The 16730-nt window shown below is 54.9% G+C and overlaps 9 protein-coding genes across 19 annotated transcripts; 7 read left to right on the plus strand and 2 right to left on the minus strand.

Moving 5' to 3' along the window:
* Positions 1-227: 227 nt before the first annotated feature.
* KVP18_003311 (uncharacterized protein) lies at positions 228-3428 on the plus strand (the record flags this gene model as incomplete). The annotated part of the gene is made up of 1 exon (XM_067954946.1): positions 228-3428. The coding sequence occupies one exon, from the start codon at positions 228-230 to the stop codon at positions 3426-3428; it is 3201 nt and encodes a 1066-aa protein (XP_067809735.1).
* A 53-nt stretch (positions 3429-3481) lies between these two features.
* KVP18_003288 (uncharacterized protein) lies at positions 3482-4498 on the plus strand (the record flags this gene model as incomplete). The annotated part of the gene is made up of 1 exon (XM_067954916.1): positions 3482-4498. The coding sequence occupies one exon, from the start codon at positions 3482-3484 to the stop codon at positions 4496-4498; it is 1017 nt and encodes a 338-aa protein (XP_067809705.1).
* Positions 4499-4531: 33 nt separating this feature from the next.
* KVP18_003297 (uncharacterized protein) lies at positions 4532-6330 on the plus strand (the record flags this gene model as incomplete). Of its 3 annotated transcripts, XM_067954927.1 has the most annotated exons (3): positions 4532-4746; positions 4773-5684; positions 5712-6330. In XM_067954927.1, 3 exons carry the CDS (start codon positions 4532-4534, stop codon positions 6328-6330), a joined length of 1746 nt encoding a protein of 581 aa, XP_067809716.1. The 3 variants fall into 3 exon arrangements, with proteins under 3 accessions (XP_067809716.1, XP_067809717.1, XP_067809718.1); XM_067954928.1 differs by lacking the exons at positions 4532-4746; positions 5712-6330 and having other exon boundaries at positions 4885-5688; XM_067954929.1 differs by lacking the exons at positions 4532-4746; positions 4773-5684 and having other exon boundaries at positions 5737-6330.
* Positions 6331-6356: 26 nt separating this feature from the next.
* KVP18_003274 (uncharacterized protein) lies at positions 6357-7264 on the plus strand (the record flags this gene model as incomplete). Of its 3 annotated transcripts, XM_067954884.1 has the most annotated exons (2): positions 6357-6707; positions 6734-7264. In XM_067954884.1, 2 exons carry the CDS (start codon positions 6357-6359, stop codon positions 7262-7264), a joined length of 882 nt encoding a protein of 293 aa, XP_067809675.1. The 3 variants fall into 3 exon arrangements, with proteins under 3 accessions (XP_067809675.1, XP_067809674.1, XP_067809676.1); XM_067954883.1 differs by lacking the exon at positions 6734-7264 and having other exon boundaries at positions 6357-6722; XM_067954885.1 differs by lacking the exon at positions 6357-6707.
* A 65-nt stretch (positions 7265-7329) lies between these two features.
* On the plus strand, positions 7330-10091 carry KVP18_003281 (uncharacterized protein; the record flags this gene model as incomplete). 2 transcript variants are annotated; one of them, XM_067954899.1, is made up of 3 exons in its annotated part: positions 7330-9683; positions 9712-9794; positions 9823-10091. In XM_067954899.1, 3 exons carry the CDS (start codon positions 7330-7332, stop codon positions 10089-10091), a joined length of 2706 nt encoding a protein of 901 aa, XP_067809690.1. The 2 variants fall into 2 exon arrangements, with proteins under 2 accessions (XP_067809690.1, XP_067809689.1); XM_067954898.1 differs by lacking the exons at positions 9712-9794; positions 9823-10091 and having other exon boundaries at positions 7330-9687.
* A 28-nt stretch (positions 10092-10119) lies between these two features.
* KVP18_003291 (uncharacterized protein) lies at positions 10120-11963 on the plus strand (the record flags this gene model as incomplete). Of its 2 annotated transcripts, XM_067954919.1 has the most annotated exons (4): positions 10120-10158; positions 10197-10313; positions 10341-10691; positions 10719-11963. In XM_067954919.1, the coding sequence occupies 4 exons, from the start codon at positions 10120-10122 to the stop codon at positions 11961-11963; spliced, it is 1752 nt and encodes a 583-aa protein (XP_067809708.1). The 2 variants fall into 2 exon arrangements, with proteins under 2 accessions (XP_067809708.1, XP_067809709.1); XM_067954920.1 differs by lacking the exons at positions 10120-10158; positions 10197-10313 and having other exon boundaries at positions 10356-11963.
* A 125-nt stretch (positions 11964-12088) lies between these two features.
* Positions 12089-13142, plus strand: KVP18_003304 (uncharacterized protein; the record flags this gene model as incomplete). Of its 2 annotated transcripts, XM_067954938.1 has the most annotated exons (3): positions 12089-12495; positions 12523-12726; positions 12755-13142. In XM_067954938.1, 3 exons carry the CDS (start codon positions 12089-12091, stop codon positions 13140-13142), a joined length of 999 nt encoding a protein of 332 aa, XP_067809727.1. The 2 variants fall into 2 exon arrangements, with proteins under 2 accessions (XP_067809727.1, XP_067809726.1); XM_067954937.1 differs by lacking the exons at positions 12523-12726; positions 12755-13142 and having other exon boundaries at positions 12089-12499.
* Positions 13143-13540: 398 nt separating this feature from the next.
* KVP18_003275 (uncharacterized protein) lies at positions 13541-14752 on the minus strand (the record flags this gene model as incomplete). 2 transcript variants are annotated; one of them, XM_067954887.1, is made up of 1 exon in its annotated part: positions 13541-14752. In XM_067954887.1, one exon carries the CDS (start codon positions 14750-14752, stop codon positions 13541-13543), a length of 1212 nt encoding a protein of 403 aa, XP_067809678.1. The 2 variants fall into 2 exon arrangements, with proteins under 2 accessions (XP_067809678.1, XP_067809677.1); XM_067954886.1 differs by having other exon boundaries at positions 13541-14647.
* Positions 14753-14754: 2 nt separating this feature from the next.
* Positions 14755-16657, minus strand: KVP18_003277 (uncharacterized protein; the record flags this gene model as incomplete). 3 transcript variants are annotated; one of them, XM_067954890.1, is made up of 2 exons in its annotated part: positions 14755-15161; positions 15190-16657. In XM_067954890.1, the coding sequence occupies 2 exons, from the start codon at positions 16655-16657 to the stop codon at positions 14755-14757; spliced, it is 1875 nt and encodes a 624-aa protein (XP_067809681.1). The 3 variants fall into 3 exon arrangements, with proteins under 3 accessions (XP_067809681.1, XP_067809682.1, XP_067809683.1); XM_067954891.1 differs by lacking the exon at positions 15190-16657 and having other exon boundaries at positions 14755-15123; XM_067954892.1 differs by having other exon boundaries at positions 15140-16657.
* Positions 16658-16730: the final 73 nt, after the last annotated feature.

Consider the following 16730-nt stretch of genomic DNA (forward strand, 5'->3'; position numbering starts at 1 on the left):
GGTGTTTTTTTTGATATTGTTATCTTTTTCGTTATTCTTTTTATCGACATGGAACATTGTTGTGGTGAAAGCTGCAACTTCCAAAAGATAATCTCAATTGGTATTCCCTTTCATTGCACAGGTTATCACAGAAAGAAGGATAATCTGGATTACACATTCGGAAAAAAAAATTTGCCGTACATATTTCTCTGATTTCTTGAGAGCAATCTTGGAACTAATAGCGATTTATGCTGGAGACGGAGGTTGACACGGTGGTCAATGACCTCCAGATCTTCCTCAATCCCACTAGTCACGCAGTGGGAATGGCTACGACGTCTGGTGTCATGGAGCCGGACGAAAAAGTGAAAGCCGCTGCACTCAAGCGAGCAGCGGCAACCATGGTTGAAGAGGACTTTAATGTAGTTGACGTTCTGCTCGTGTTCGATCACCTGATCACCAGCCGAGTGACAAGGGAGCGCAGTGAGGCCATCAAACACTTCACCACCATCATATCCCAATTCGATGGTGGCACATTGCTGTCCCACGATCCTCTGCGAGTCCTGTTTCTGGAACTGTGCCTGCTGCATGTGAAGCTGCTGTCTAGCGACGTGCAGACGACTGACGCCAGCCTGGGGTTCTTGGTGGCTTCCATGGAAATGCTTTGCGCTGAAGACGCGCGACAGCTTCTGCACGACATGCCAGACGAAACCTCTGGAGCATTCTACGGTTTGGCGGGCGACCTGGTCTCAGTGATGACGAAAGAGATTTACATCGGCGCCTTCGGGCAACTGACGCGGTTTAAGGCATTCTCGATACTTTTATCCCTGCTTACCGACTTTTCTGATGTTGTGAGGCAGAAATTGGAGAATCCGGTGGAGTGCTACATCAGACAGCTTGAGGACGAGAGCTCCCCGAAGAACATCGGTCTAATATTCCGTATCCTGCCCGCCTTGCTCGAGACCTACTCCGATCTACTCACGCCAGAAACTGCTGCCAGAGTGGCTCTCAACCTCTTTGCGTACTTTCCGATTCGCTTCACTGATGCATCCAAGCGGGGGGTTGATACCCTACAGGACCGGCTGCTCGCCTGTATGACGGCTAACGAGATTGTCAAAGTAGCTGTGTGCAACCACGTCTTGAAGTACCTCGAGGTCGAAGCAGCCGGTCTCGAGGGCATTATGACAGAGGACACCCTCTTGAACCTCATCGACACCCTCAGATCGCTGCCAGTATTACTGCGTGGGGCCAGGCCCACCCTCCTCAAATTCGCCATGTCTGAGCTGTGTGGGGTCTTCCCTCACTTCGTAGGGTGCTCTCAAACCTCCAGTGACCTCGCCGCCGCCTACGCATCCGCTACGGTCTTTCTTTTGGAGGAAGCTAAGGTGGCGGGGTCTCCATCGGCGCGGCTACGGTCTCTCGTAGTGGGTTGCATGGAGAGTCCGCTACAGGAGCCGTTCCTACATCTAATGAAGATGTGGTCTGACCGGTTCTTCCGTTGTGGGTTGACCGACCACCCCTTTGAATTTCTGCACCACCTGGTGTCCAACGCCTTAGACAGCATAAAGGCAGACTCCGACATGCTTGCCTCCGTCGTTGGACAGATGATGACACTGTTTTTCCAAAACATAGACGACTGCTGCACGACAGCGCACGTCACCGTATTATCCTCTGGAGTCCTTCGCCTTGTCGGCATTCTTCAAGACGTCACTGATCTGAGCGTCCTCAACCACCATCGGTGCTATCTGTGTATGCACATGGAGCGGGTTCTGCAGGTAACAGGCCTCGGTTCGACGGCCGGAGAGATCCTGAAAGTCATGCGTGGCAGCGGCGCGGTGGACCCGTTGATCTCGCTGCAATTAGCGCTCTGCAGCTGGTCATGCGAAAAGTGCGCTGCCACCGACATCCAAATCGCCAGAGCTGCCTTCACTCGCGACATTCTGCGTGAGTACCTCCATCCCCATACCGAGAGATCTCTGCTTCCGGCTCCACGTCTCGAGACCACCAAGCTGGATTTTGAGCTGCTTGGGACTCTCGTACGACAAAGACACGATCTACTACTTACAGTGGTTGACGCCACGGAGACCACTGCCGACTGGGTCAGATTCCTCACCGGGCTAACTGCCCATACTGTTTGCAAGGACTTGCGACTCGCGCTACTGATCCCCGGCTTGGGCAGGCTAGCTTCGCAAAGGGAAACTTCCAGCCAGTCCGTCAAGTTGCTCGAAATGGTGGCACGACTGCCGACGGTTTTGAATGATTCAGACACTGGAGACCTGGAGGTGGTCTTCGCCGATTTGCTTGTCGTGTGTCTGGAGGTACACCACGACTCTAGCACGATTCGCGAGGCGCTTCGCACAGCCAGCGGCTGGTGTTCTGCTGACCTACTATACTCAGTGGACCTGTCGCTGCCGCTATTCGTTGACTTCGCGATTGCAAAGGGCCCGGAGGCGGTTGCAAAGCTGATACCGGTCGTCGTGGCAGCCGCTGATGTTGACGCTGGTGGTCTTCGGCGGTTGTTGTTGTTTGCGGTGCTGAATGGAGCCTTGCCAGTGTCGGACTTGCGGAGATTGCTATCTCTAGGATTTTGTGCCCTACTGCGGGAGCGAGCTGCTGTACCTTTCGTCCATCGTCTTATCACAATTGACACGCCACCGAGTTCCCACTTTTCTGAACTTCGGAAGGCCCTGACGGTTTCGACGTGTCGCCAACGATTGGCTACCGTCGTAGGCACCCTGTGGTCAGTGTTAATGGACGTGCCCACGATGTCTGAAGTCGCCATGGCCGTTCTGGTAGACACGATGGAAATTGACTGCGCTGACACCTTGGGCGCGGCTGCTGTCGCAGTGGCTGGGTTGACAGGGTCCCGCGCTCTACAAGCGACCAGGTACGTCCACGCTACCCACCCACAAACTAGGAACCAGCTGCGGGTTCTGGCCTCGTGTTTGACTGCTCTGCCCCCGTGGTCACTGGTTGACTTTGCCCCGGCAGCGCTAAGAGTGGCTGCAACTCTCGAGGGGGCCGATACCCCGCTTGTCACGACGATTCTGATATTTTTTAGCGCCCTCGTACACACAGAAGCGCGAGAGCTGGACCTCGACATCCCTCGCGCATACCACGGCAAGCTGAAGCGGTTACTGGACAGACAGACTGCTCGCGTTTCAGCGGCACACGATACACTGAGATCTTGCGTCTGCGACCAGACATATCTGCTGGCTCGACTTCCTGAGCTGATTGCACATTCTCTGCGGAATGAAAATGCCTTAAGCCTGGTATTCATTAGTCTGGAGCTTGCAAGTCGGTGCCCCGCCAACAAGGCCGGTTCTGTCACGCAACGTGTGGCAAAGAACACCTCCATCGTTCTCATTATGCACCGCATGCTATCCTTCACGACTGAGGAACGAACTCGTGGGCTTATGCGGCGAGCGATGAAGGAGATGAACTTCACCTAAGAAGTTTGCTGCCCGCTGTGACTCACATATGATCAAAAAAATATTGGAATTGGATGACGTCTCGAACTCGACGTCGATCGGAGATAGACCAGCTTGTGCCAGACAGCTTACAAAGGACTGTTCAGGCTAACGATGCATTTTTCAATGCACTCGGTCTGGAGAGGGTGTACATGGACATCCCCTCAGAGAAGGATTTCGAAGGTATCGCTCACCGATGCACGTCATCCGCTGATATGATTGGCACATCCGCAGATGACATGCCTGCCATAATGGCGTCGGTGTGGCCCCTACAGCAGAATCATATCCGTGAAATGCAAACAAGGGACCGAAAGGACCTTCACGACTCCACCAAAGAAGAAGTCACGGACCTCCTGAAGGAAATTAGCGAAGAGGACCCTGAAGGGCTGTTCTTCGTGCTAGCCACCAACGAAGGGAGCTGTGACAGGCCACGTTACCGGCCGGTTCTTGGAGCTGTCGTACAGCTTACCGACGACGAAGAACGCAAAATTCGTCTAGCGTTTGCGAGGACAAACTTCTTCACAGGAAAATTGTCAGACTGCATGCTGTATGAGCTCTGCCAGCACTTTGCCTATCGCGTGTCTTACGAGGCGATGTGCTACGAAGAAATCAACATGCAAGCGCTGCATGAGGAGAAGCGCCAAGAGCTGAAAGCACAGCAGAAGTCTAGAGTGCTGACAATATCCGATGAAGAGTTGATGCACTTCCCCAGAGCATTCGTGTTCTCACTAATCGAGGATCTGGACCTAGTTCCACATCTTGAAGTCTTTCGTCAGCACGACGATGACGAGAAATGCAAATGCATGAAGGCCGCATCCAAAAAGCGAGAGGAGGAGATCGTAGGCGAGCAGAAGTTCTGGGGGGCCTGGTTCAAGCGTTGGGCCGCCGCTTTTGGCAACGGCTGCCACCAGGCCTCCCCATCACAGGAGCTGTTGGACTTCTTCACCAAGGAAAACAGGGTGATAGCTAAGCGTTACCGAACTGAGGGCCGTGACGGGCCTCGGGATATGCCATCATGCAAACGACAGAAGGTTGTTGACGTAAGTGAGTAACTACTCAAGCATGAAAACGGTTATTGCTGATTAATGGCGTTGTTGAACATCCTCGAGAGGCAGCGGAACTCCGTAGCTAGTATGCTGTCCCTGCGTGGCGTGGGGCACGACGTAGCTGGATTCGACAACCAGCACATGTCGTGGAAAGTACTCATATACGACCAGAAGGGACAAGAAATCTTATCCACCCTGATGAAAGTTGGGTCCTTGAGACAACATGGGGTGACACTCCACATGAGCATCGATAGGTGGGGTCCCTGGCCTCGTGACACAGTCACCGCGACCCGATTTCGGACGTGCCGGCTGCGTACTTTATTGAACCAACGGAGAAAAACTTGCAAAGGCTGGAAGAGGACATTTTACATCGCAGCAGCCGCAGCCTGCCGATGTATCGTCAGTTCTATGTGAATTTTATTAGACCCGTGAGCAGCCTACAACTCGAGACGTTGGCACGGAACACCAGTGCGGCGGGAATGCATACGCTGATCTCTCAGGTGGTCGATCGCTACACGGATTTCGTGGCCATAGGTGCGCATACTTTCCACCTGAACCAACCGGGCGTGTTCAAGACGCTAATGAGCCATGGCGCGGACTTGGAGGTGGAGGCGGTCATCGAACGCATCACCGTCGGACTCGAGAGTGTCTGTAGACAGTTGACCATAATGCCCGTCATCCTATGTCCGCTCACCGAATCATCGCCTGCCAAGGTTATCGCATCGAGGCTCGCGGGTCGGCTACGAGACGCAGTGGCCCAAGCACCTCACATGCAGCAGTGGAAGATGGTGCCCCTCGTACTGCAGGACCGCATCGCTGATCTGGTGCCGATGCTGCAGCATGGCTGGTCCTACCAAACACTTCTACACGACGTCTTTGGCCTACACTTGAATCGGGTGACAGTACCTGGAGCCGATGGTGGAAAGGACTCGGTTTACGATGTTGACGCCACAGATGCCTTTTGGGTGCAATACCAAAACCTAACTTTCCCTGAGACGGCCACTGCCGTGGACACCGCTATGAAGGCGTTTAACGAGGAGCACCACAAGGTCCGAGCCAGCAGTAACACGAGCGACCTCTCCGCAGCGCTTAACGCGCTGCCCGAGATCACCGAGAAGGGAAGGCTGTTGATGAAGCACACCAACCTGGCGTCCAGTTTGCTGCAGGCGGTCAAAGACCGCCGCCTAGACGAGTGAGTGTGAACGCGCTTCCTAATCAGAGTGGTGGAGTTGGAGAACTCTTCAATGGGGAGTTCATCTAAGGCTGAGACTTACATCAAAGCCGTCCGGAATCTTTCTATCCCAGTGAAAAGTGATCTACAGAGGTGCATGCTGGTGTATCTCTTGTCTCTAGGGAACAAGCGCACCGAGAAGCACGTTAGTGACGCAAAAGGCCTCTTCCTGGCCCAGGGAATTCCGCTGGACTCACTGAAATGCATCGACAAGCTGCAAGACTTCCAATCGCTCATGGCGGCCCCAACACCCTCAGTTGCGAAAGGCTTGGATCAGCTAGGCATCAAGATGGATCACGCCCTCCGCCTCAAGGACCAGGTGCTGGACGGCGTTCGTCGCCTCATCCAAACGCCCCGCGTGCCCTTGCTGGCGAATGACATCGGCAAGCTCGCACGTGACCCCACTGCCGTCAAGGACTACGAAGTGCTGGACCCTCTGGTGCCTGCAAGGACCCCGAGTTTCTCGACCGTGGTGGTGTTCGTCGTGGGGGGTGGGTCGTTCCAGGAGGCGCAGGTGCTGGGGTCTCTGGATAACTGTAGGGTCGTATACGGTTCGACGTACATGGAGAGACCAGACGAGTTCGTCAAAATTCTCGAGAGCATCTAATGACTTGTAATGACTCTTTTTTCCTTATGACTTCGGCAGCCTGTGACACTAGAGAGGACCGCAGTCTTGGGTTGCGAGCGATAACCTTGACCCTTCCTCCGGAGGTAGTGCCACTGTTCATCGGTGCAGGCGGCTCGAACATTAAATTATACCAAGAATGGCCCGGCATCTCCACTGTGGAAGTAAAGGAGCAGGAGGTGACTATAAGCGGCATGGTCGAGGCTGTGCGCATTGTGAGTGAGCAAGTCCAGCTATACCTGGAGCAGCACCATGTGGGCCGACTTGTCGTTCCCCCCCGCCTGCTTCCGTTGTTGATAGGCAAGAAGGGAGTGACGCTGGACAAGTTCCGCAAGATGCGGGGCATCAAGAAAATCGATGTGAGTGGGCGGTAGCTTGTCCACAGATGCAGCATGGCCATGTAGTGGTGCTTATCGGAGGCCGCGAGGCCGTTGCCACGGCCAAGAAGAAGTTAAAGGCCGTCTTGCGTAGCCGCTCCACCTATACAGAACGGTACATATTTTTGCCGGTGACCGTGCGATCGTGTGTGCCGAACCTTCTCGTATTTGCGGCGAAGATTTCCAGTGAAGATGAAGACTTCGCAGTTTTCAAGACTGTTGGCAAGAGCATGCAGACGCTGTATGTAAGCGGGGAGGCCTCGGGAGTTAAGCGTATGACAGTTTGGGTTTTTACAACTCTTCGTCAGATGGTGGCTTTGGACGAAGTGAAGTGTGTGGAGTTTGCAGCCAACAGATTTCTAGCAGACGCTGTTGCGACTATGGTTGGTGACATGCCCGGAATAAGGTCAGCAGAGTTCCACGAGGGCATCTACGGGCAAGAAAGCTTTATCAGCATCAAGGCCCCGTGTCTCGTCGCCGACAGCCTTGTACTGTGGGCTTACTGGTGTGCTGCTGCTATGTTATCTGATGAACCTTAGATGTCACGCTGACGTCTCGAAGCCGTGTCCACGTCAGCATACAGAGAATTAACGAATACTGACCAATGCTGACTAGAGTTTCGCCAAGAGCGACTGAGACGTGTTCCCGTCTCGAGAGTTTGGTACGTCTGTTCATCTCACGCACACTCTTCGAGCGGCACATGCCGTCTGATAGAGGGATTCTCGTCAGCTTGGTAGGCCCCGACATGCGGATTCTGCCTGCGAGGTTTCACTTGAACCCCACCCTCGAGTCGTGGGGCCTTCGGAGCACCACTCATCCGCTGTTTCTGGTGCAGTTCCTCGAGATTCAGTTCACTGTGCTTTATTCCCACAGACATCAGGAGTTCACACACTGGTTCCCCTATCTACAGAACCGTGACGATATTGACCTGTTCCTCGGCCTACGCCACATGAACTCGCGAGGAGTATGTCAATCTGCCCTTCTGAGGTTTGGAACTCCGGGCTACGTGGATCTGTTCGAGAGCGTCATGTCCGTAATTAGGTACATGCCCAGGGCCTCTGACAATCTACACCGAACACGTGAAACCGCCATACACGAAGCGCGCCAAGATTCGACCATCAAACGGAGCGTCCGGAGGAAAGTGGCCGACATGAAGGAGCAGGACTCCGCAACAATGGAGACTTATGAGCGTTTCCACAGCGACTTGGAAGACCGGGCATGTGGTCTTGTTGCTGTCGAACTTAAAGAATCTGGAGAGATTTCTTCCAGGTTGAGTGCCGCTGAGGAAGGTACCGCAAAGTCAAAGATCGCGAAGCCGAAAACGCAGAAGTCAGAAACGGCGAAGTCTAAGACCGCAGAGCCGAAGGCAGCCAGAACCCCGAAACCTAAAGCTGCTAAGATGACGACTAGTACTTCCAGAGAAAGTGCGTCATCCCGGATGAGAACTGAAGAGGCCACTGGTAGAAGTGGATCCCCCCGGTTGACTACAGACTTGACTTCTAGTGCACAGATCCGCTCGTTCAAAGGGATCCCACGAAAGCCGTCATCCGTGTCAATGGCTTCGCTCTCCCCTGGAAGTACGACCACCAGCCAGCCTCGTTTCCGTTCTGGACGACCGTTGCTGTCAGACAATCGACCTCCTCGGCGCGGGAAGTGCACTGACTACCTTTGCTGCGGCTGCAGATGCTCTCCGTGCATCGCCAGCAGCGAACGTGACAGATCGGTGCGCGTTCTCTCTGATATGGACGACGAAAACGACTGGAAGCATCTTCATCGGCATGCCATCGTGGGACATCTGGAACACGTAGGCGGCGCACTCGACCGGATCAAGGAAATTCTTCTGGATCAGTCCGTATCGAGCTCCCCGCCCTCGGACTGCCACCGCAACCACCGCTTTTACCAGAACTCAGGCGTGGCTGACAGGTCCCGCCTGATGGTGGACCGGGCCACGTCCATGCGACGGCCTTATCCCATTAAGGGACAGCCATCGACGTCGACCACCAGCCTCCGCCTGCACGCAGAACATTGCGACACGTCGCTCGACTCCCTTAGGGTATCCGGAGCGCCGCGGATGAACAGCTCCGTTGAAGTTTATCGGACAGGGGCTCAATTATCGGAGATCGACTACGTAGGCGCCCGTTTCTACAGCGGAGGGCGCCGTGGTGACGAGGTCGACACGCATTGCCTGCGCAGAGCGGACTCGTCAGCCTACAGTGATGTCTTCGTGGCAGATTATCCAGTCGACCACCCTAACGAGATTTACTGTAACAACGAGGCCACCCCTTGCGTTCCTGAATATGTGGATCACCTCCTCTATGGCATTGGGGAACACGACCTAGCTCAGTGGTGTCCTGCGCCAAGACACAACAAATCCGTCAGCTTCAAGGAGCCTTCTCCTTCTGCGACCCACAGCACCTCCTCGGGTGATACAGGTACTTCGTCGACCCACGAGGCGGTCTGGGACATTTCGACCCTCCCCGCGCTGGAGACGTCAAGGATCTCGTTGCATCCGCACACCGGCGTCATCCTCTGTTTCGAGCCGTCAGGTCGCAAGTCGATTCTTAAAAGGCCTGGGCACTCCAGTGACCGACCACCGCAGAGCGTGAGAACAAAACTGACGTTGAAGAAATCGTTGAAGGAGACTCTAAATAATAAGGGATGGAGATCTCCAAGAAGCTACGATTCCTCCGTGCAGAACGCCTCGTTCCAAAGTAACCCCTCCAACAGCACATCGTCTGATGTCCAAGAGAAACCGACAGTTGAAGACGGCGACTTCTTCGTAAAGGCGGCAGGGCAAGCTACCTGGGACATCGAGTCTTCGAATTCTAAAAGGGCAATGTCCCTCGCTTCGGAGTACAAGGCTCACACTGACTCCTTTTTTAACTGGGGGGTCGGTCGTCGAGCTGTGAAATCTAACCTAGGGGATGTGTTCTCTGATTCCAACCCTGTGATGGAGAAGTGAGGTATCTGAAGAACCAGCATGCAGCTCTTCGGGGTCAAACACTATGGACATCAGTGACTTAGAGAAGCAACTCCGGTTTGCAGAGATCAAAAGAACACTCACCAACGGTGAGGTTGCAAGGAATTGCCAACGCAGAACGTCGCCACCAGCCAAGCCAGGAGCTCCCAAGGCCCATCTTCAACTCCGCCGTCCGATCCGAACATATGAGCGCCATAGTGAGCGAGTTGAAGCATTTGACCCAGCTGAGTAGGGCTCTCACAGCGCAAAGGGAGGCGTCAGCCTCTGCATCCGGCAGTCTATGGTGCCGCCGAGACGGCCAGAAGGCCGAAGCAGGCAGGCTGTTCCAGAGCCTAGAGTCTCCGACGCATCATTGCTCGACATTTAAAAACAACACGTATGCGTGACTCAACCGTAATTGGCCTTATTAACACCATGCTGTGTGGCAGGAAGGGGCTGATGGAGTTGGCAAAGGTGGGCCGAGACGTGAGTGACGCGGGCCGCGACAGTAGATTCGTGCTGTTCTGGAAGGCTACGACGAGAAGTGGGCTGAGTTGCGAGCCTACAATCGGGCCAATCTGCATATCTTAGAGCGGGAGGAGGGGCGCAAAGCGGACCGGCGATATGCGGTGGGCGCCTGACATCTGGGCACACAGACGGCTTTGGAGTCCATGGATCTCAAACACTTCTACGACTCCCGAGGCAAAATTGAATGTGACTTGGAGTGTCTGCTGAAGAAAATGCATCGACTTAAACAGCACTTGGCAGATCTGAATGGGCACCACGACGCAAGAAGTGATCGTGCAGGCTTAGTGGGTCTCAAGAAGGACGTCGAAGTACGGTACAAGCGAGGCAAAGCATTTTACAAGTGTGGTGTCAGCAGCGACAGCACTGAGAACGAAACCCTCAAGATTGCGGACTCCAATGCCCAGTGGATAGCTGACTACATAAGGAAGATGCACCAGCAGCTTGATGGTTTCGAGGGCGAAATCGAGGCCTTGAAAACAGTGAGCCCACCGTGCCATCCATATCAGTCCGCTGACCCGAAGTCTCGAGACCGGACAGACCAGCTGCAGGCCTTCAAGGAATTGCACCATGAACACATTCACAGGCTAGAATCGCTGCTACGCGTGCTGCGGAATAGGACGGGGTCCGTATCTCCGACAGCCCTGGAGGAGCTCAAGGACGCGATTCGGCCCTATGTGGAGGAGAACGAATCCCTATGCTGCGTTGTGACCGACGAGGTGTATTCAGATGTATTGGGCGACCAGGAGGCTGACCTGCCATGCTCAGCGTCGTATGCGGAACCTGTGACTGTGAAGCCCCTCTCGCACCTAACCAGAGCGGAGGCTCGCAGCGCTGGTGCTCGCAGCGCGGGTGCTCGCAGCGCCGAGGCGAGGTCCCGCGTGGGACCTGGAAGCCAGGATGGCACGCCTTCCACGGCTGCCTCACACGCCAGTCCCACCAAACACAAGCCAAAACGCGATTCAGGCATACTCTGGTCCACGTTCACGAAGTCAGAGTTGGCCGACTTCAAGGACCCGGAAGCCGTGGCGGAGTCCACCGCCGTCGAGTCCAGCGGAAACGACGGAGAGGACAAACACGAGCGTGTACTCTGTGGCCAGGTGGACGTCGTGGGGGTGGATTGGCAGCCACGACCTGGTAGCACCCATCAGGTAGCAGTGCGCTCTGGAGAGTCGGTGGTCGTTTATAAGTGCGTGTCAGGGTGGTCATATGGGCTACTAGCGGACGGCCGGATAGGCTGGTTCCCTGAGTATTGCGCCAAGTCGAGCCCTGACTTGTTACGCGAGATTGAGGGCAATCCGGACATCGCTGCTCCCACTAGACCACCAAAACCCCATGAACCTCACGTCAGCAGTTTGCAGTGGACCTTTCCCCCACAGGCGCAGTCCAGGCCGCTCCAGCTTCACAGGAAGGACAGCGAGGCCGCTTGCCGAAAGGAGGGGTTGTTGTTGACTTCAGAGGAGGGCTGGTTATCTGACTACATGACTGACAATGTGGATGCGTTTCGGCTGGATGAACCGGCCACATTGGAGTCTCAAGACGCCAATGACCTCCTGATCTTCACATGGAGCAGCATTCTGGCCAAGGAGACATCCCCCACAGTAGGCAGCTTCGGCGTCCCCACACAGACGCTGGCCTCTGTTGAGGACGTTGTCAGGCGCGCCCTCCTCCGCTGCCAATCGGAAGCCGCAGGCGGCGCGATGGTCACGTTCTTGAGGCGAGCGCAGGGGATGGTTGAAGGCTTCCGACTGTAAAAGGCGCGATTCACTGTCTCACAGGCAACTTAATCAGTCGGCTCATCAGTGTGTCCAGTGAACCCTGCACACAAGTGTAAAAAGCTGCTAGGGTCCACAATTCCTTATATTCCCCCTGTTAGTTGATGTCGTTGCGCATAATAGGTGCCAGTGTGTCGTTCATCAGCGCCGTCGCTGGCTGCTATGGACCCAGCCTGCTACGGCGCATGATGCCACCGAGAAAAGACTCACTGTGCTGTTCCAACCGAGAGCGCTGTCTGGGTGAAACAGGATGTCTGGCGTTGGAGGAGTCCTTTCTCGTGCAATTGTCTGCCGCTTTTGCCGGCGGTGTATGCTTAACAGTGGGAGTCAACGCCATCATCGAGACTGTAGCCTCTGGCCCTGAGAACGCCACCGTGCTTGGTCTTGTCGTAACCCTAACTGTAATACTGCTTATAGGCTTGGAGGCGGTAAGTGATGCTGCCCGCGAGGCGTTCGCGAAGAAAGCCAACGCCACAGAGGACTGGAGCCACCCCTATTTGTACCAGCAAGAGTGAGCGCACAGGGTCCCAGCAATCAGCTTCCCGAACGACTACTGCCACGCGGCCCAGGTGGTGAGTCTCACGAACCCTGTTTGCTTCCCCGAAGCCCAGACAAAGCCTCTGCTTTCACGAGCTGACAGCACCGAAGCTCACATGCACTTTCACCAACATTCGAACGATGCTAATAGCGTGAAGGAGATGGTGGTGGCACTCTTTCTATTCACCCTCTTTTCGGTGCATAGGTGAGGCCAAACTTATTATGGAACGCAGCCTCTTAGAGGGATTCGGAATTGGATCTGCGCTCCAGCTCTGCGTTCAGAGACAATTGGTGTTTGGGGTGGTTTGCCACAAGTTCCTCGGAGCGTTTGCACTTGGGCACTCTCTTCAGCTCGGTCGATTCACCACACGATCCTTTCTGGTGTTCGTTATGATATTCGCGTCCATGACACCGCTTGGAATTCTCGTGGGCTGGCAGCTAGAAGGGCGAAGCACGCTCTCCAGCTGCCTAACAGCCGCCGCCGGAGGCTCTTTCATCTTTGTCTCCCTTCATGAGCTCCTGTTCAAGGTTCTGGAGGGCCCAAATACTTTCGGCTCGCGCCTGCTCCTCATGTCGATGGCATGCTTAGGGGTAATCTTGATTTGGATGACAGAGAGCTGAACGATTTATACAGGCCCGGTACGCCCGCCCCCCAACGTGTAAACTTGTGACAACTGCTAAGCCAGAAATCGCCGCCGACAGCGTCACGACCTTGGTGACGCGCCACGTGATGATGGGAATCATGTGCAGGCCGTAAAGCATCAGGACATTCCATCTTGTGAGATTCATCAGTGAAAAAAGATGCCTTCCAAAAAACTGAACCACAAGTCGCCGGCTCCAGGCCCGACCCACCGGGCAGGCCTCCAAAGAAATCTTACACGTATGATACACAGAATCTGGCAGCATCCGTACCAGCAGGTTGTGGGTAGCCTCGTTCCGTTGGTACGGCAATCGCACGTAATACCCACACGCGGCAACGTAGGCTCTGCCTGCAGGGCTGTGTGACGTCCCGAGCACTCTCACTTGTCGGCGTCAAGAACGTACTTTATCTCGTCGTCTATCATGCCGTCGCATTTCGCATCCCGCCTCGAGAGCGTCATTAACTTTCTTGCCTTGTTTTGTTTACCGTAACCACCGGAGCGTGCATCAAAGAACGGCCGAGGAAAGAGCTTGTGGAAGGTCACCTGGGCCTCTCCGAGCACGCCTCTGGTTAGTTTACCGTATGTAGCAGTGGCAGTGATGTTTGTGGACTCCACTCTCAGAATAAAAGGCATGTTGATCAGGGTGTCCGGTTGAGTCAAGTCCACCTCGGGTTCAAAGAACGGTTGTAAAGCGGCAGTCAATCCCTCTTGGGTAAGAGCAATGTTACCGTCCAGGGGGAGCAAAAAATCGGCGCCAGCGGCAATCATCAGTTCGACTACATGGTTGCGACCGCGGTTCTGGTTAGTCATGTAAAGTACTGGTCTCGAAACGCCGGACCAATGAACCCAGGACAGGCCGGGTACATTCTGCTTTTGTCTCACACATCTGCCTACCTTAAAGCTAAGAGTGGACGGCCCAGGTTTTCCTTTAAGAAATGTCTCGTCCAACGGGAGGCGGTCAAACATAGCATTGCGCTTCCTAAATTCGTCCACCAGCATGCGCTCTGCAGTCACGTTCAGCAGCGTATTGATGACGTTCAAATTGAGAAGCTGCACTGGCCGCTGTGCACCTCCCACAGGTAGATAGTAAACTCCGTTTGACATCATCTCCGAGAGGATTGGCAGGTTTAGCTCGTACTGATCTAGCCCTTGGAATGGAAAGGCCACGTTACCGAACAGCCGACCCACAATGACCAACGGAATCTTATGATTCGTGCTTGGGAAAGCTAGAGGGATTGTGGTGTTCAGGTGGACGTCCAGCGCTGGTTCCGGACAAGACGCCAGTGCCCCTCGTGTGGGGTCTGTTAGGGCCTCCGGCGGCGCCCATGCGGCTCGCTCGCGGTCTTTTAGGGCCTCCGAGGAAACGACATGTGTCGGCAGCACCCAAGCGGCTCGCACGTCTCCCCAGGTGACAGGAACGAGTAGAAAGCTGACCCCTCCAATAAGCGCTGTTAAAGACAGCAACAGCCAGCGTTGTAACTGCATGCCGCTCTGAAAAATGACGACAAACACCAAAAATCCACATTCTCCCTCCCCTTCATGCAGGATTGGAGTTTCTCTCTGCTCCCTAGTGAGGTGAATAGTATACATTCTCATTTCCCACCCTTCATGCAAGACTTGAGTTCCTCTCTTTGCTGCTTCCCTCGTGAAGGTGAATCTTTGAAGTCCTGAGATATATCTTCGTGAAGATCGTGGTCTGTGTGTTGGGTGCGTCCCAAAGTCCGCTTAGAAATGTACGTGACGAGCCGCGAGACAAGCTTGCGTTCCTCCACCAGCACTTCGAGCTCGATCAGGCGATTCTTCAGCGCGTCACCTTCCAGTGTAGTTAGTGCTTCGTGCACATTCATTACGCGTTCAGTGCGCCTTCCTGGCAAAGTGACCATGCGCTCTACCGCATCGTCGACGGCCTTCTGCACTCCGTACCGCTTCCACGAGGTCCAGCTGGTGGGGTCCAACCCCATCTCGACAAACAGCGCCTCAAACGTCAGCCCGAAGAACACTGGATCGCTGTAGGCTTGGAGACTCACCTCTGGCGTTACCCGTTCCAGGTGCACTCCCCGCGGCGAACTCGGTGCTGTATTCAGCTGGTGCCACCGGGGTGCTGCCCGGAAGAAGCGAGTTCTGCACTTTGTATGTCGGGGCTTTCGTAACCCTAAAGGATTGGGTGGGCTCGCGCCTCGATTTGAATATCCACATTGCGCCGCCGGCAACTCCGCCGAGCACCGCTGCAGCGCCTACAATCGCCGCAACCGTCCTATAGACCGCAGGCGCCGTACACCCCCGTCCCGAGATGACGGTTGAGTCGTGCCATGCAGTGTGAGGGTCCCGTAGCAAGCGACAGTCAAACGATTCGATGTTGAACTCGAAATGCGTACAGTTGCGTCTCTCATGACAGTAGGTCATGCACGACATGACACCATTTGCGTCAAGCACCAGCAGCTGCTCGCCATCCAATGCCGTCAAAGGTTTCACACACTGGGAGCTTATCGTCGTGGTCTCGCCTATGCGCGTGATTTGCGCCGCCATGGAAGTTACTGAAACATTCGCACCCCCAGTGCTGGTCTGGTGGCCCGTGGAGGCCGTGTAAGTTTCAGAGATGGTAATAGGAGTGTCCCAGACGGGGGTGGGTGTCTCAGGGATCGTGATGGGAGTGTCCCAGACGGGGGTAGGTGTCTCAGGGATCGTGATGGGAGTGTCCCAGACGGGGGTGGGTGTCTCAGGGATTGTGATGGGAGTGTCCCAGACGGGCATAGGTGTCTCAGGGATTGTGATGGGAGTGTCCCATACTGGGGTGGGTCTTTCAGGGATTGTCATGGGAGTGTCCCAGACGGGGGTGGCTGTCTCAGGGATTGTGATGGGAGTGTCCCAGACGGGGGTGGCTGTCTCAGGGATTGTGATGGGAGTATCCCAGACAAAAGTGGGTCTCTTGGTAGTGTCCGAATCAGAGGGCTCCGCTGTGTAAGTCTCGGAGATGGCGATGGGAGTATCATAGACGAGGGTTGGTCTCTCAGGGATGGCAATGGGAGTATCCCAGATGACGGGTCTAGTTTTCGTCTTGGTGGTGTCCGAGTCAGAGGGCTCCGCTGTGTAAATCTCGGAGATGGCAATGGGAGTATCCCAGACCATGGGTCTAGTTACCATCTTGGTAGTGTCCGAATCAGAGGGCTCCGCTGTGTAAGTCTCGGAGATGGCCATGGGAGTATCATAGACGAGGGTTGGTCTCTCAGGGATGGCAATGGGAGTATCATAGACGAGGGTTGGTCTCTCAGGGATGGCAATGGGAGTATCCCAGACGACGGGTCTAGTTTTCGTCTTGGTGGAGTCTGAGTCAGAGGGCGCCGCTGTGTAAGTCTCGGAGATGGCGATGGGAGTATCATAGACGAGGGTTGGTCTCTCAGGGATGGCAATGGGAGTATCCCAGATGACGGGTCTAGTTTTCGTCTTGGTGGTGTCCGATTCAGAGGGCTCCGCTGTGTAAGTCTCGGAGATGGCCATGGGAGTATCATAGACGAGGGTTGGTCTCTCAGGGATGGCAATGGGAGTATCCCAGAAGACGGGTCTAGTTTTC

This window comes from the organism of the source record quoted next, assembly GCF_019968955.1.
Source record: "MAG: Porospora cf. gigantea A chromosome Unknown PgA_NODE_32_length_63425_cov_348.357, whole genome shotgun sequence".
NCBI lineage: Eukaryota > Apicomplexa > Conoidasida > Eugregarinorida > Porosporidae > Porospora > Porospora cf. gigantea A.